Source organism: Ranitomeya imitator, chromosome 5 (assembly GCF_032444005.1).
Source record: "Ranitomeya imitator isolate aRanImi1 chromosome 5, aRanImi1.pri, whole genome shotgun sequence".
Classification (NCBI taxonomy): Eukaryota; Metazoa; Chordata; class Amphibia; order Anura; family Dendrobatidae; genus Ranitomeya; species Ranitomeya imitator.
Genome location: NC_091286.1, coordinates 64,674,327 through 64,687,581, shown reverse-complemented (window position 1 = coordinate 64,687,581; position 13,255 = coordinate 64,674,327). Strand labels below are relative to the sequence as shown.

General features: G+C 43.1%; 1 protein-coding gene across 5 annotated transcripts in view; it reads right to left on the bottom strand.

The window, feature by feature from the left end:
- Positions 1–13,255, bottom strand: part of KIF16B (kinesin family member 16B) — a 414,534-nt gene that overhangs the window by 353,191 nt on the left and 48,088 nt on the right. For all 5 annotated transcript variants that reach the window (XM_069768754.1, XM_069768753.1, XM_069768750.1 and 2 more), the window contains exons 10-11: positions 9,201–9,376; positions 348–413 (exon numbers count right to left, since the gene is read on the bottom strand). In XM_069768754.1, the coding sequence (XP_069624855.1) occupies positions 348–413; positions 9,201–9,376 (242 nt within the window). The remainder of the gene's footprint in view (positions 1–347; positions 414–9,200; positions 9,377–13,255) is intronic.

Sequence of the window (13,255 nt, the reverse complement as noted above, 5' to 3'; positions counted from 1 at the left end):
GTGGCCAATATAAATGCAGCCCGTACCTTGCCGAGCCATGTAAATAAAAATGTGAATTCATGCTAATACGCAACCTTACAATTTATAGCAGCAGGATACAAGCCGGAGCGCAGAACTGGGAGCTGTACTAGAGAGGGACGCTTTTTACTGCCAAGTGTCAAAAATATCCTTTCACCAACGCGCGATAAATTAATGCTATGTAACAGTTACCCTTACTGAAATCAACGCCCAAGACTGAGAAAGTCTAAGACCGAACTTTAACCCAGAATCTAAAAAGGTTCCTTGAATAAATAATGAATGAAAGTCAAAGAGCAAAGAGCTGAGCTGGAGATTGCAAAAATACCTACACGGGCTTCATTCTGCTGCAGTTTTTCTTCCATGCTTAATGCAGTTGGTGAATCTAAAAGTGCAATCTAAAAAAAACAAAAAAAAAATAATTATATTTAATATCTAGATACATAACAAGGACAAAAGGTCTAAAGCAGAAAAATTAATATCCAATGACTAAACCCTTCCAATACACAAAAAACAAACAAACATTTGTCTCATGCATTTCTATAGAAGGGAAAAAAATAAAATATCCAGAATTCAGTAATCATAGCTTAAGGTCCCGTTACATGGGGAAGGCGGATAATACATTGGTTGCTACGTCCTTCAGTAGGATTACTGACAGCTTGCTGTTCAGAAGAAAACATTTTCCCCTTGGCCACAATTTATCTTCAATGTGTTCTATTTAGATAAAATCCTCAATTGGTATATTTGTATGAAAATCTTCTGGATAACCACTACGGATATCCAAAGATGTACCAGTGTCCTTGGCCAAAAACGTACTTTATCAAATTTGTTTTTGGTGACTTACTCCATATGCCTATTAGACCACGTTCACACCTTCAGTATTTGGTCAGTAGTTTACATCAGTATTTGGAAGCCAAAACCAGGAGTGGGTGATAAATACAGAAGTGGTGATGTGTTCCTATGAGGGTATGTGCAGACATTCGGTAATTAGCAGCGCTTTGGACGCAGCACATGTCATGTTTGGGCCAAAGTTACTGTTATTGTAAACAGTTAATCAAGTTGAGGAAGAATTGATCTGTAAAAGGCCTAAACTTAAGAGGACACATTTCTTTTGCATTTTAGGCAAATATATATTTTCATATTTTACATTTTAAAAATTACAAAAAGAAAAATGGGCAGATGCAAAGTTTGAATACACTTGCAAATAACTTTGACAAAGGTTTAAAACCTTAATTAGCCTGTTAGGGTTATTATGTCGTCGTCGTCATTATTATTAGGAAAGCCCAGGTGATAATTTCACAGCTTTATAAAAATCCAACCTCTTCTAAACTTGTGCCAAAAAACATCCATGGACTCTTCTAAGCAGCTTTAATTAATCAGATAGGTAACCACTTGTATGCAAAATGCTATGTCATGCACCAATACATAAATCCTCCCAAATAAAAAAAAAAAAAGTGCAAAAAGGACAAAGTATAAAATTATTTTTATTGAAAGTAATACAAAGTGTAAAAAGCTAATATACCGGTATTCACAAAATATAGCTGATAAATATGAGCACAATATAATAGGACACCAAATAAAATATTACAAAATTATATATAATAACCTACACACTAATATGATATATCATAGCACTGTTCACAAAAATGCACCAATAAAAAGAGGGAATTATTTTAGAAGTATATCAAAACCACTCAAAAAAAGTGCATAGTGCAAAGCATAAAACTGTGCAAAAAACTGCAAAAAAATTAACACTGTAGCTAAAAATCAAGACAGAGGCACCATATGCAAAAAAATAAATAAAAATAAATAAAAATTATATATATATATATATATATTTAAACTTTATGTGTAAAAAAGTGCAAAAATGCTTAATATGCGCAGAAAAGATTTTTGTACATATAATCAATACAGAGCAAAGTGCAACAGTGTTAATAAAGGTAGATTTTGTGCAAAATTGCAATGGCGCTGTCAATCTAACATTAAGTCAAAAATAGCCGCTAAAAAAGCTAAACTGCGTGGAAGCACAACTGCGCGAAACGGCCGCCGTCTTTTGGAAGCCCGTGTTCCCCTGCCTGTCCTGCATTTGACATGATGTCAGAATAAAGTTTGGATTGTGAGTGCCCGCTTTTCTTCTACCTACTTGCAACGGTTATATAGGGTACTAATCAATGCTAAGTCTTCCAAGCTGAGCGGTGTACAACGGCGCGTGCGCGGCTGCCCAGCCAATGGTCACATGCATCCAGCGTCACCCCGGCAACGAGCAACCAGGAGTGGGTGAAAAATATAGAAGTGGTGATGTGTTCCTATGAGGGTATGTGCAGACATTCGGTAATTGGCAGCGCTTTGACATAGCACATGTCATGTTTGGGCCAAAGTTACTGTTATTGTAAACAGTTAAGCAAGTTGAGGAAGAAATGATCTTTTGCATTTTAGGCAAAACAATATATATTTTGATATTTTACATTTTAAAAATTACAAAAAGAAAAAATGGGCAGATGCAAAGTTTGAATACACTTGCAAATAACTTTGACAAAGGTTTAAAACCTTAATTTGCCGGTTATGGCTTGTTCACAGGGTCGGACTGGCCCACCGGAGAACTGGAGGATTCTCCAGTGGGCCCAGACTATGACACCTGCTGGCATACAGTGCCAGGAGTGCCTAGGGCCCCCTGCTGCTCCAGGGGCCCCAGCAAGTGGGGTGTCGCCAATAGCGGCACACCATGCAGCTGCTATGGGGCCCCCAGTACCAGCGGACAAGCAGCGGGTGACAGGAAGCCTAAGCCTGTCCCCGCTGCTAAAGTGAAATGAATATTCACGCTTCCCCACGCCCCCATGGGCGTCGAGAGGAGTGAATTCATTTCACTATAATAGCGGGCAGCGTTTGCCACAAATTGCGGCTAAACACTGCCCGCTATCAGAGCCCGCAGACCAGGGCCCCCCCTGCCGCTCCCTCAGGGGCCCCCAGCTCACACGGCCGCTATGGGGCCGTAAGCCAGGGGTCCCGGCACCAATGCCGCACCCCAGCACTCAATGGGGAGAAAGCGTCAGATGACGCTCCCCCTCCCATGATTCCCCTTGCAGCTGACACCCAGCAGGTGCGCAATGACTCACTTCATCGCGCACCTGCTGTGTGTGAGGCCGACAGCAGCACAGCTCCTGACATCGGAGCACAGCCGCTGCTGGAGTCAGCGTGGGAGCGAGGAGGAGAGGTGAGTATTGGGCTTTTTTTGTGGTTTTTTTTTTTTTTTATTATTGAGTCCTGGCTGGTTGTAAGGAAGGGGTGTGGGCTGCATGATGCCCTATGGGGCAAGGGGGGGTGAGCTGCATGATGCCCTATGGGGCAAGGGGAAGGGGGTGAGCTGCATGATGCCCTATGGGGCAAGGGGGGGGGGAAGAGCTGCATGATGCCCTATGGGGCAAGGGGGGGTGTGAGCTGTATGATGCCCTATGGGGCAAGGGGGTGTGTGAGCTGTATGATGCCCTATGGGGCAAGGGGGGGGGGGGGAGAGCTGCATGATTCCCTATGGGGCAAGGGGGGTGAGCTGCATGAAGGAGGGGGTGTGAGCTGCATGATGTCCTATGGGGGAGAGCTGCATGATGCCCTATGGGGCAAGTGGGGGTGAGCTGCATGATGCCCTATGGGGCAAGGGGGGGTGAGCTGCATGATGCCCTATGGGGCAAGGGGGGGTGAGCTGCATGATGCCCTATGGGGCAAGGGGGGGTGAGCTGCATGATTCCCTATAGGGCAAGGGGAGGTGAGCTGCATGATGCCCTATGGGGCAAGGGGGGGTGAGCTGCATGATTCCCCATGGGGGGAGTGAGCTGAATGATGCCTTATGGGGGGAGTGAGCTGCATGATGCCCTATGGGGGGAGAGAGCTGCATGATGCCCTATGGGGGGAGTGAGCTGCATGATGCCCTATGGGGTAATGAGCTGCATGATGCCTTATGGGGGGAGTGAGTTGCATGATGCCCTATGGGGAGGGTGAGCTGCATGATGCCCTATGGGGGGAGTGAGCTGCATGATGCCCTATGGGGGAGCTGTATGATGCCCTATGAGGGTGAGCTGCATGATGCCCTATGAGAGGGGGCAGCGTGATACCCTATGAGGGGGCTACATTATATTCCATGAAGGGGCTGCATTATTCCTTATGAGGGAGGTTGCACTATACTCTAAGTGGGCTACATTATACCCTATGGGGGCTGCTTATACTCTGAGGCTGGTTGCATTATATTCTATGGGGGGCTGCATTATTTTCTGTGAGGGGGATACATTGAACCCTATGAGGGGGCTACTTTATTATTTTGTTTGAGGGGGCTACCCCAACCCCTGCTACATAATTAAGACGTGTACTACCTTATATTATACCCTGATATAAGCGTGTTTTAGCGCACAAATGGTGGTCTTGTATTTATTTCTATGTAGCTACATAGTGGGCCCCAATAATGATTTTCTTTGGTGGGCCCAAGGTGCTCCAGTCCGACGCTGCTTGTTGTTGATCATCATCATCGCCCAGATTTCACAGCTTTATAAAAATCTAACCTCTTCTAAACTTGTGCCAAAAACATCCATGGGCTCTTCTAAGTAGCTGCCTAGCAATCTGAAAATGGTGTAGGCCCAAAAAGCGGAACTATTTCATTTAAAAAGAATGTGTCCATGTAGTCGACAAGCCCTTTAATAAGGAAGCCTATGAGTGTTGGATGGCATTCATCAAGGGCATCAATTTTTTTATTAATTTTTTTTAAAAATAGGGGTCTATGGGAGACAAATGACTGAAGCATGGCATCTGTTGGATGTACTTGTGCTTTTTCAACTTCTTAGAAAAACAAGTGAGGAAGGACATTTCTGTACGGACCCAAGCCTGTAGCCCAAGCGAGGCCACATTCTCGTAGCTGACAGTGAAACGATTACTGTTGGGGCTACTATCAGGGTGCAAGGAGTGGTCACTTACTGTTAGAGGCAAAACTGTATTATATGTATTTTCTACATTTTAATGTGTAGTAGAGTAGTGTTACTGTTGGGCGCCATATTCTCTTTGGAATAACCATTTATTAATTTAAATGACTTGCCTCTTTTTAACCCATTAACCCCCAAGGGTGGTTTGTACGTTAATGACCGGGCCAATTTTTACAATTCTGACTACTGTCCCTTTATGAGGTTATAACTCTGGAACGCTTCAACGGATCCTGATGATTCTGACATTGTTTTCTCGTGACATATTGTACTTCATGAGAGTGGTAAAATTTCTTTCTTATTTCCTGAGTTTATTTGTGAAAAAAAAAAAAAAATTTGTCGAAAATTTCGCAATTTTCCAGCTTTGAATTTTTATGCCCTTAAATCACAGATATGTCACACAAAATACTTAAGTAACATTTCCCACATGTCTACTTTACATCAGCACAATTTTGGAACCACAATTTTTTTTGTTAGGGAGTTATAAGGGTTAAAAGTTGACCAGCAATTTCTCATTTTTACAACACCATTTTTTTTTTTTAGGGACCACATCACGTCATTTTGAGGGGTCTATCTGATAGAAAATACCCAAGTGTGACACCATTCTAAAAACTGCACCCCTCAAGGTGCTCAAAACCACATTCAAGAAGTTTATTAACCCTTCAGGTGTTTCACAGGAATTTTTGGAATGTTAAAAAAAAAAAAAAAAAAACGAACATTTAACTTTTTCACAAAAAAATTTACTTTGGCTTCAATTTGTTTTATTTTACCAAGGGTAACAGGAGAAATTGGACCCCAAAAGTTGTTGTGCAATTTGTCTTGAGTAGGCGGATACCCCATATGTGGGGGCAAACCACTATTTGGGCGCATGGCAGAGCTCGGAAGGGAAGGAGCGCCGTTTCACTTTTCAATGCAAAATTGACTGGAATTGAGATGGGACGCCATGTTGCGTTTTGAGAGCCCCTGATGTGCCTAAACATTAACTCCCCACAAGTGACACCATTTTGGAAAGTAGACCCCCTAAGTAACTTATCTAGATGTGCTGTGAGAGCTTTGAACCCCCAAGTGTTTCACTACAGTTTATAACGCAGAGCCGTGAAAATAAACTTTTTTTTTCTCACAAAAATTATTTTTTAGCCCCCAGTTTTGCATTTCCCAAGGGTAACAGGAGAAATTAGACGGCAAAGGTTGTTGTCCAATTTGTCCAGAGTACGCCAATACCCCATATGTGGGGGGGGGGGGGGGGGCGGAAGGACCCACCGTTTGGGCGCATGGCAGAGCTCGGAAGGGAAGGAGCGCCGTTTGAAATGCAGACTGAAATAGAATGGCATTTGCGGAACACCTAATGTACCTAAACAGTAGAACCCCCCCACAAGTGACCCCATATTGGAAACTAGACCCCCCAAGGAACTTATCTATATGTTTTGTGAGAACTTTGAACCCCCAAGTGTTTCACTACAGTTTATAACGCAACATGTAAACCCGTTTGGTCGCACTGGAGAGCTCGGAAGGGATGGAGCACAGTTTTACTTTTTCAACGCAGAATTGGCTGGAATTGAGATCGGACGCCATGTCGCGTTTGGAGAGCCCCTGATGTGCCTAAACAGTGGAAGCCCCCAATTCTAACTGAAACCCTAACCACACCCTTAACCCGAACATGCCCCTAACCCCAACCACACCCCAAACCCCAACACACCCCTAACTCCAACAGACCCCTAACCACACCCCTAACCCTAATCCCAACCATAAACCTAAACACCCTTAACACTGATACACCCTTAACCCTAATCCCAACAGTAAATGTAATCCAAACCCTAACCCTAACTTTAGCCCCAACCCTAACTGTAGCTCTAACCCCAACCCTAACCCTAGCCTCAACCCTAACCCTAACGGGAAAATGGAAATAAATACATTTTTTTTATTTTATTATTTTTACCCAACTAATGGGGTCATGAAGGGGGGCTTGATTTACTTTCATAGCAGGTTTTTTAGCGGATTTTTGTGATTGGCAGCTGTTACACACTAAAAGAAGCTTTTTATTGCAAAAAATATTTTTTTGTGTCTCCACATTTTGAGGGCTATAATTTTTCAATATTTTGGTCCACAGAGTCACGTGAGGTCTTGACATTTTTATTGGTAACATTTTCGGGCATGTGACATTTTTTGATCACTTTTTATTCCGATTTTTGTGAGGCAGAATGACCAAAAACCAGCTATTTATGAATTTCTTTTTGGGGGGTGCGTTTATATCGTTCCACGTTTGGTAAAATTGATAAAGCAGTTTTATTCTTCGGGTCAGTACGATTACAGCGATACCTCAATTAGATCATTTTTTTATGTTTTGGCGCTTTTATACGATAAAAACTATTTTATAGAAAAAAGAATTATTTTTGCATTGCTTTATTCTGAGGACTAACTTTTTTATTTTTTCGCTGATGATGCTGTATGGCAGTTCGTTTTTTTTCAGGACAAGATGACGTTTTCAGCGGTACCATGGTTATTTATATCCGTCTTTTTGATAGCGTGTTATTCCACTTTTTGTTTGGCGGTATGATAAAGCGTTGTTTTTTTGCTTTTTTTTAGCTTTTTTTTATGGTGATCACGGAAGGGGTTAACTAGTGGGACAGTTTTATAGGTCGGGTCGTTACGGACGCGGCGATACTAAATATATGTACTTTTATTGTCTTTTGTTTATTTTTTTCTTTTTAGATAAAGAAATGTATTTATGGGAACAATATTTTTTTTTTCTTTGTTTAGGAATTTTTTTTTTTTTTACATGTGTGAATATATTTTTTTTTACTTTATAACACTGCCCCGGGGGGTGGCAACATGTTATAGGGTCAGATCGCTGATCTGACACTTTGCAGAGCACTGTGTCAGATCAGCGATCTGACAGGCACTGCAGGACCTGGAAGCAGCCCTGTGGCCATATTGGATCCGGGGCCTGCAGGGAGGAGGTAGGAGACCCTCTGAGCAACGCGATCACATCGAGTTGCTCCGAGGATCTCAGGGAAGCACGCAGGGAGCCCCTCCCTGCGCGATGCTTCTCTATACCACTGAAACACTGCAATCATCTTTGATCGCAGTGTGTAAGGGGTTAATGTGCCAGGAGTGGTCCGTGACGGCTCCTGGCACATAGTGCCGGATGTCAGCTGCAATAGTCAGCTGACACCCAGCCGCGCTCCCCTTGAGAGCACGGCCAATCGCATATGACGTACTATCCCATCACTAGGAATTAAGTCCCAGGTCACCTCGACAGGATAGTACATCATATGGGATTAAGGGGTTAAATAACGCACTTCTCCCCACTTTCTGATTACTTTAGTGTGGGATATTCCGCTTGATTAACAGTTCAGACCATCGCCGCTTGCCCGGACTGAACACTCCCATAGTTTCTGCATGAGGTAACTTTGCCTATGTAGCATTGGAAGCACAGTGGCAGAAGCCTAAAGTGCGCTCCCCCGATTCTGACTGGCTTCAATGCAGTGCTTACAAGCTCCATTGGAAACAACTTGTAAGGACTGAGCATGTTTAGCCATCAGCATTGGCCGGCCCCCTCAACAAGGTGTAAACAATAAAATTAAAGTGGCAATATCAGGGGACCGGAATTTTAATAAATCGTAAATTACTACAGAGGACTGATCCAGTTTGCACTTGTCTAGTCCGATCTTCTGTGGCAGCTGGTGTTCACTTCCTAGACCCACCCTTTGGTGCTTACTAGGCCCAAAGAAGTCATGTTCGGTCATGTGAATACCAGCTGCAGCCGAGGACAATGTTGAACGCCAGATCAGAGCAAAGTCAAATCACATGGTCTGTCTCTTTAAATTGCTAAAGTGCTTGTATTTACAAATAATTATGTCTATCGATGAAGATGGGAATAACCCTTTAAAATAGGACAGTTGTTGGCACAGGATAGATGCTTCGTCGATGCCATTTCACAATAACCCTGGTCATATACGTGTGGGCATGTAATGAGCTGGGTCCCAGGCAAAACATCAGAAAATCACATTAATTTGGACTTGAGCTGAATTGGGATAGCAGCGAAGGGCACAAAATGCTACACTAAGTGGTCTTATTAGAGTCTCGTCACTTACTCCTATCTGGAGGTGGTAGATGTTTATTCTTACGCAAATAAATTTAATGAAAGAGATAATGATCATATTAAGACCTTGAAATAGATGCCATTAGTCAAAGAAAGTTAATTATAAGTTGAGAATAAAAAGCACTAACCTGATTCCCCTGAGCTAGCAAAGCTTTCAGGCGAGCTATTTCGGCTCGGAGCTCACGAATTAGCTTGACGTTAGCATCCTCATTAATGGTGGGCTTGTTGATAATGTTTTTGGCTCTATTTGCATAGCGAAGTGTACTTAAGGTTTCTCCATAATTGATATCAGCAGGTGAAATAGCTGCGAAGAAAAGAATTCAAAGACAAGTTATTCAGCACCTTAAGCTCCAATGAACAAGAAGGTGTTTGGTAATTTGAAAGTCAAATAGGTTTGTGCCATTACATGTACTCTGCTCATTTCTTTCTATTTCTTCTACTTCAAGGCTTGGCAAGTCGACTTGTTGAAAGACTGCTGTCGCTATTAGGCTTCATATCATAGCTGAGATATTGCAGAGTGAGTGAAGTATTGAATTTGCTTTACTTATAGACGGGCAGGGAATTTATCATTAAAAAAAAAAAATTGCATTTGTGGGATAAGCAGAAGATCACATTGAAATAACCATCCTAAGAAACCGGCATGTGATAATAAATGGAAAGCACTTGCAGACATGAGGCACTCTACCAACCTAGGCCTTGTGACATAACTGCACTAAAGACAGAGCAATCACCACATTAATGGTGCTGTATAATATATTATAAAGATGATATATACGGTATACACAATTAGGTCCACAAATATTTGGACAATGATCGAATCCTGGTAATTTAGGCTCTCCATGCCACTTTTTTCTTTTTTTAAAAAAACAGAGATGCAATTGAAGTGTAGACTTTCAGGTTTAGTTAATGGGGGTTGAACAAAAATATCCTGTGAAATGTTTAGGAATTGCAATCTTTTTTCTACAAATCCTCCTCATTTCAGGGGCTCAATAGTAATTAGACATATTAACTTTGTCATAAATAAAATGTTAATTTTTAATAATTTGTAGAGAATTCTTTGCAGGCAATGACTGCCTGAAGTCTGGAAGCCGTGGATGTCTTCTCTTTATGGTAGACTAAGATACTGAAACTTCTACTTCCTGGAGAGTGTTCTTCAGTTGGATGAAGATGTTAAGAAGGGTTTTTCTCTACAATGGAAAGGATTCTCCTATCATCCACCACCGATTCCTTCCGTGGACGTCCAGACCTCAGAGCTCTCAAGATCACTAATGCATTTTATTATTTATTTTTTGCAAAATGTAATAAACTGTTCTTAGTTGCGCTTAACATTTTTGCTCTCTCTCTCAGATGGATTTCTTTTTTTTTTTTTTGCAGCCTTATAATGGTCTGTTTGTCTTCCATTGAGAGCTTCTTTAACCGCATGTTATAAGTTCACAGCAGTAGCGTAGCTACCGGGGGGACAGAGGGTGCGGGCGCCCCGGGCCCGATGCTTTGAGGGTGCCCACCCGGAGCTGCGGTAATGTAACTGTATTGGCGCGCTGTCATCGGAAGGTCAGCTGTACTGGCATTTAGCCGATACAGCTGATCGCAATGATGGGAGGAGTGCTGCGCTCCTTCTCCCATCATCCCCGTCAGTGTCAGCGTCTGACGTCGCCGACACGGACAGCGGGAGCAATGACGTCACTGCCCGGCGCCCGCTGTCAGGAGATTAGCGGGAGCAGCGCAGGAACCAGGAAGAAGAGAGGTGAGTATATAAATATTTATTTTTAAATGGGTGCTGCTGCCTTATTACAGGGTCTGCCTATGGGGGCTGCCTTATGCTATAGAGTCTGCCTATGGGGAGTGCATTATACTAGCTTATGGACTATTTGGTGCATTATGCTACTGCATATGGAGGCTATCTAGGGGGCCATCATACAGTATGGAGATTAGTGTGGGGGGGTCATTATACATTGTTGGAGCCATCAAACAGTTTGGGTGCTACTAAGGAGCCAGTATAGTGTGTGGGTGGTACTATACAGTGAAGGGGCATTATACTGTGTATAGAGGAGCTGTACAGGGGGAGACTCGGGACTTTATTAAATGTAAAGTGGTCACTTATTGTTATAGGGGAACTCAGGTTACTGTGGCTATCAGGGCACACAGGGCATTATTACTTTCTAGGGGCAAAATATGGGCACCGTTTTCTAGGGCACTTGCACCCGGCATTACTATATTGTAGAGAGTGGCTTTAGAATTTAGAGGGCACAGAGAACCACACAGCAGGTTCAGTAAGGCTACATTCACATTAGCGTTGCGTCGGGCGCAGCCGCGGCGACGCATGCGTCATGCGCCCCTATATTTAACATGAGGGCGCATGAACATGCATTGTCTTGCGTTTTGTGACACATGCGGCATTTTTGGCGCAAGCGTCAGGGCGTAGAGGACGCAGCAATTTGCATTTTTTTGCGTCCAAAATCAAGCCAAAAATGGACGCATGCGTCACAAAACAATGCGTTTTTGCATGCATTGTGCGTTGCGTCGCAACACAACAATGCAAATGTGAACATTGGCTTATAGGGACACATACGGCAGCAGCGGCTCAGTATTGAGGTATCAGGGGCAGTAATAGGGACACATACAGCAGCAGCGGCTCAGTATTGAGGTATCAGGGGCAGTAATAGGGACACATATGGCAGCAGCGGCTCAGTATTGGGGTATCAGGTGCAGTAATAGGGACAGATACGGCAGCAGCGGCTCAGTATTGGGGTATCAGGTGCAGTAATAGGGTCACATACGGCAGCAGCGGCTCAGTATTGGGGTATCAGGTGCAGTAATAGGGACACATACGGCAGCAGCGGCTCAGTATTGGGGTATCAGGTGCAAAAATAGGGACACATACTGCAGCAGTAGCTCAGCATTGGGGTATCAGCAGGATGAGGAGTTTGTGCAGGTTGGGAATAGATGGTAATGGCTGGAATATGAGAAGTGAAACGGGTGTTGTATTCTCTGCAGGTGAGTCGTTGCTGGAAGAAGTTGTCATGAAAAGACGGGAAAAATTAATGATTTCGTCAGAAAGAACGTCAGCGGTAAGTTATTATCTGTAACTGTGCTGTGATCTCTTATGTGCTGTAGGACTGGTATCTACCACTGACCATATGGCGGTAATATCCATATTGGTTTTTATATAGAGATTATCTTCAGAAACAGTGCGGTCATCTGCTGAGGTTCTCCTCCAGTATTAGGGTGCATCACCGAGTAGTAATCAAGGTTACCTGGTTAGGGGCCCACTCAGAAGCTTCGCCCCCCCCTCCCGGACGAAAACCCTAGCTACACCTCTGGTTCACAGCAACAGCTTCTAAATGCAAGTACCACACCTAGAATCAGCTGCAGACCCTTTAATTGGCTATTCGCTTGTTAATCCATCATTAAGCAATTAAAGAGCTTTTGGCATAATTGTCCAATTACTTTTGGTCCTTTGAAATAGAGGCAGCTACATATTAAAGAGCTGTAATTCCTCCAATTAGGAATTGAAATCCCTCACATTAAAGCTGAGAGCCCATGCAGATTATAGAACTGTACATTGAATCTGTTTTGGCAAAAGGCTAAAATGCCAATGTTTGTGTCACTGTACACACACACACACACACACACACACACACACACCTCTCACTACTGCTGCTCCAGCTCTTATAGGGGCCTATTCTATTTTTCAGTACATGGTTATGGGACAGCCATGAGATGGCATACAGTGGATGCAGACATTATACATATGGTAAGGGGGATGCCCAGCTATCCTGTAGTTTTGGAACAAGGTAATTTCGCTGTTGACCTCTCTAGTACATATTCCTGTCTCTTTGAACCCATTAGTGTGCTTATTTGGAGTGCTAGAGGAAGTGGTGTGGGGGCATTATGTTACAGTCTTTTTGAGAGAGACACTTTTCTTAGCAAGGAAAATATTAGCCTTACGCTGGATTGGCAATACACATCCATCTCTCAGGGCCTGGATTGAGTTGGTAAACTCAATTATACCAGAACAGGGGCTGCTTAGGGAAATTTAATAAAATTTGGGATAAATGGAGAACTCATCGTATCTTACCATAGCGTCACGTGGTTGGTGACCTAGCCCCAATATGATACAGATAGTGGTAAAATATACAATGGCTCACACTACACGATAGCATAATATTATTAACAACATGGA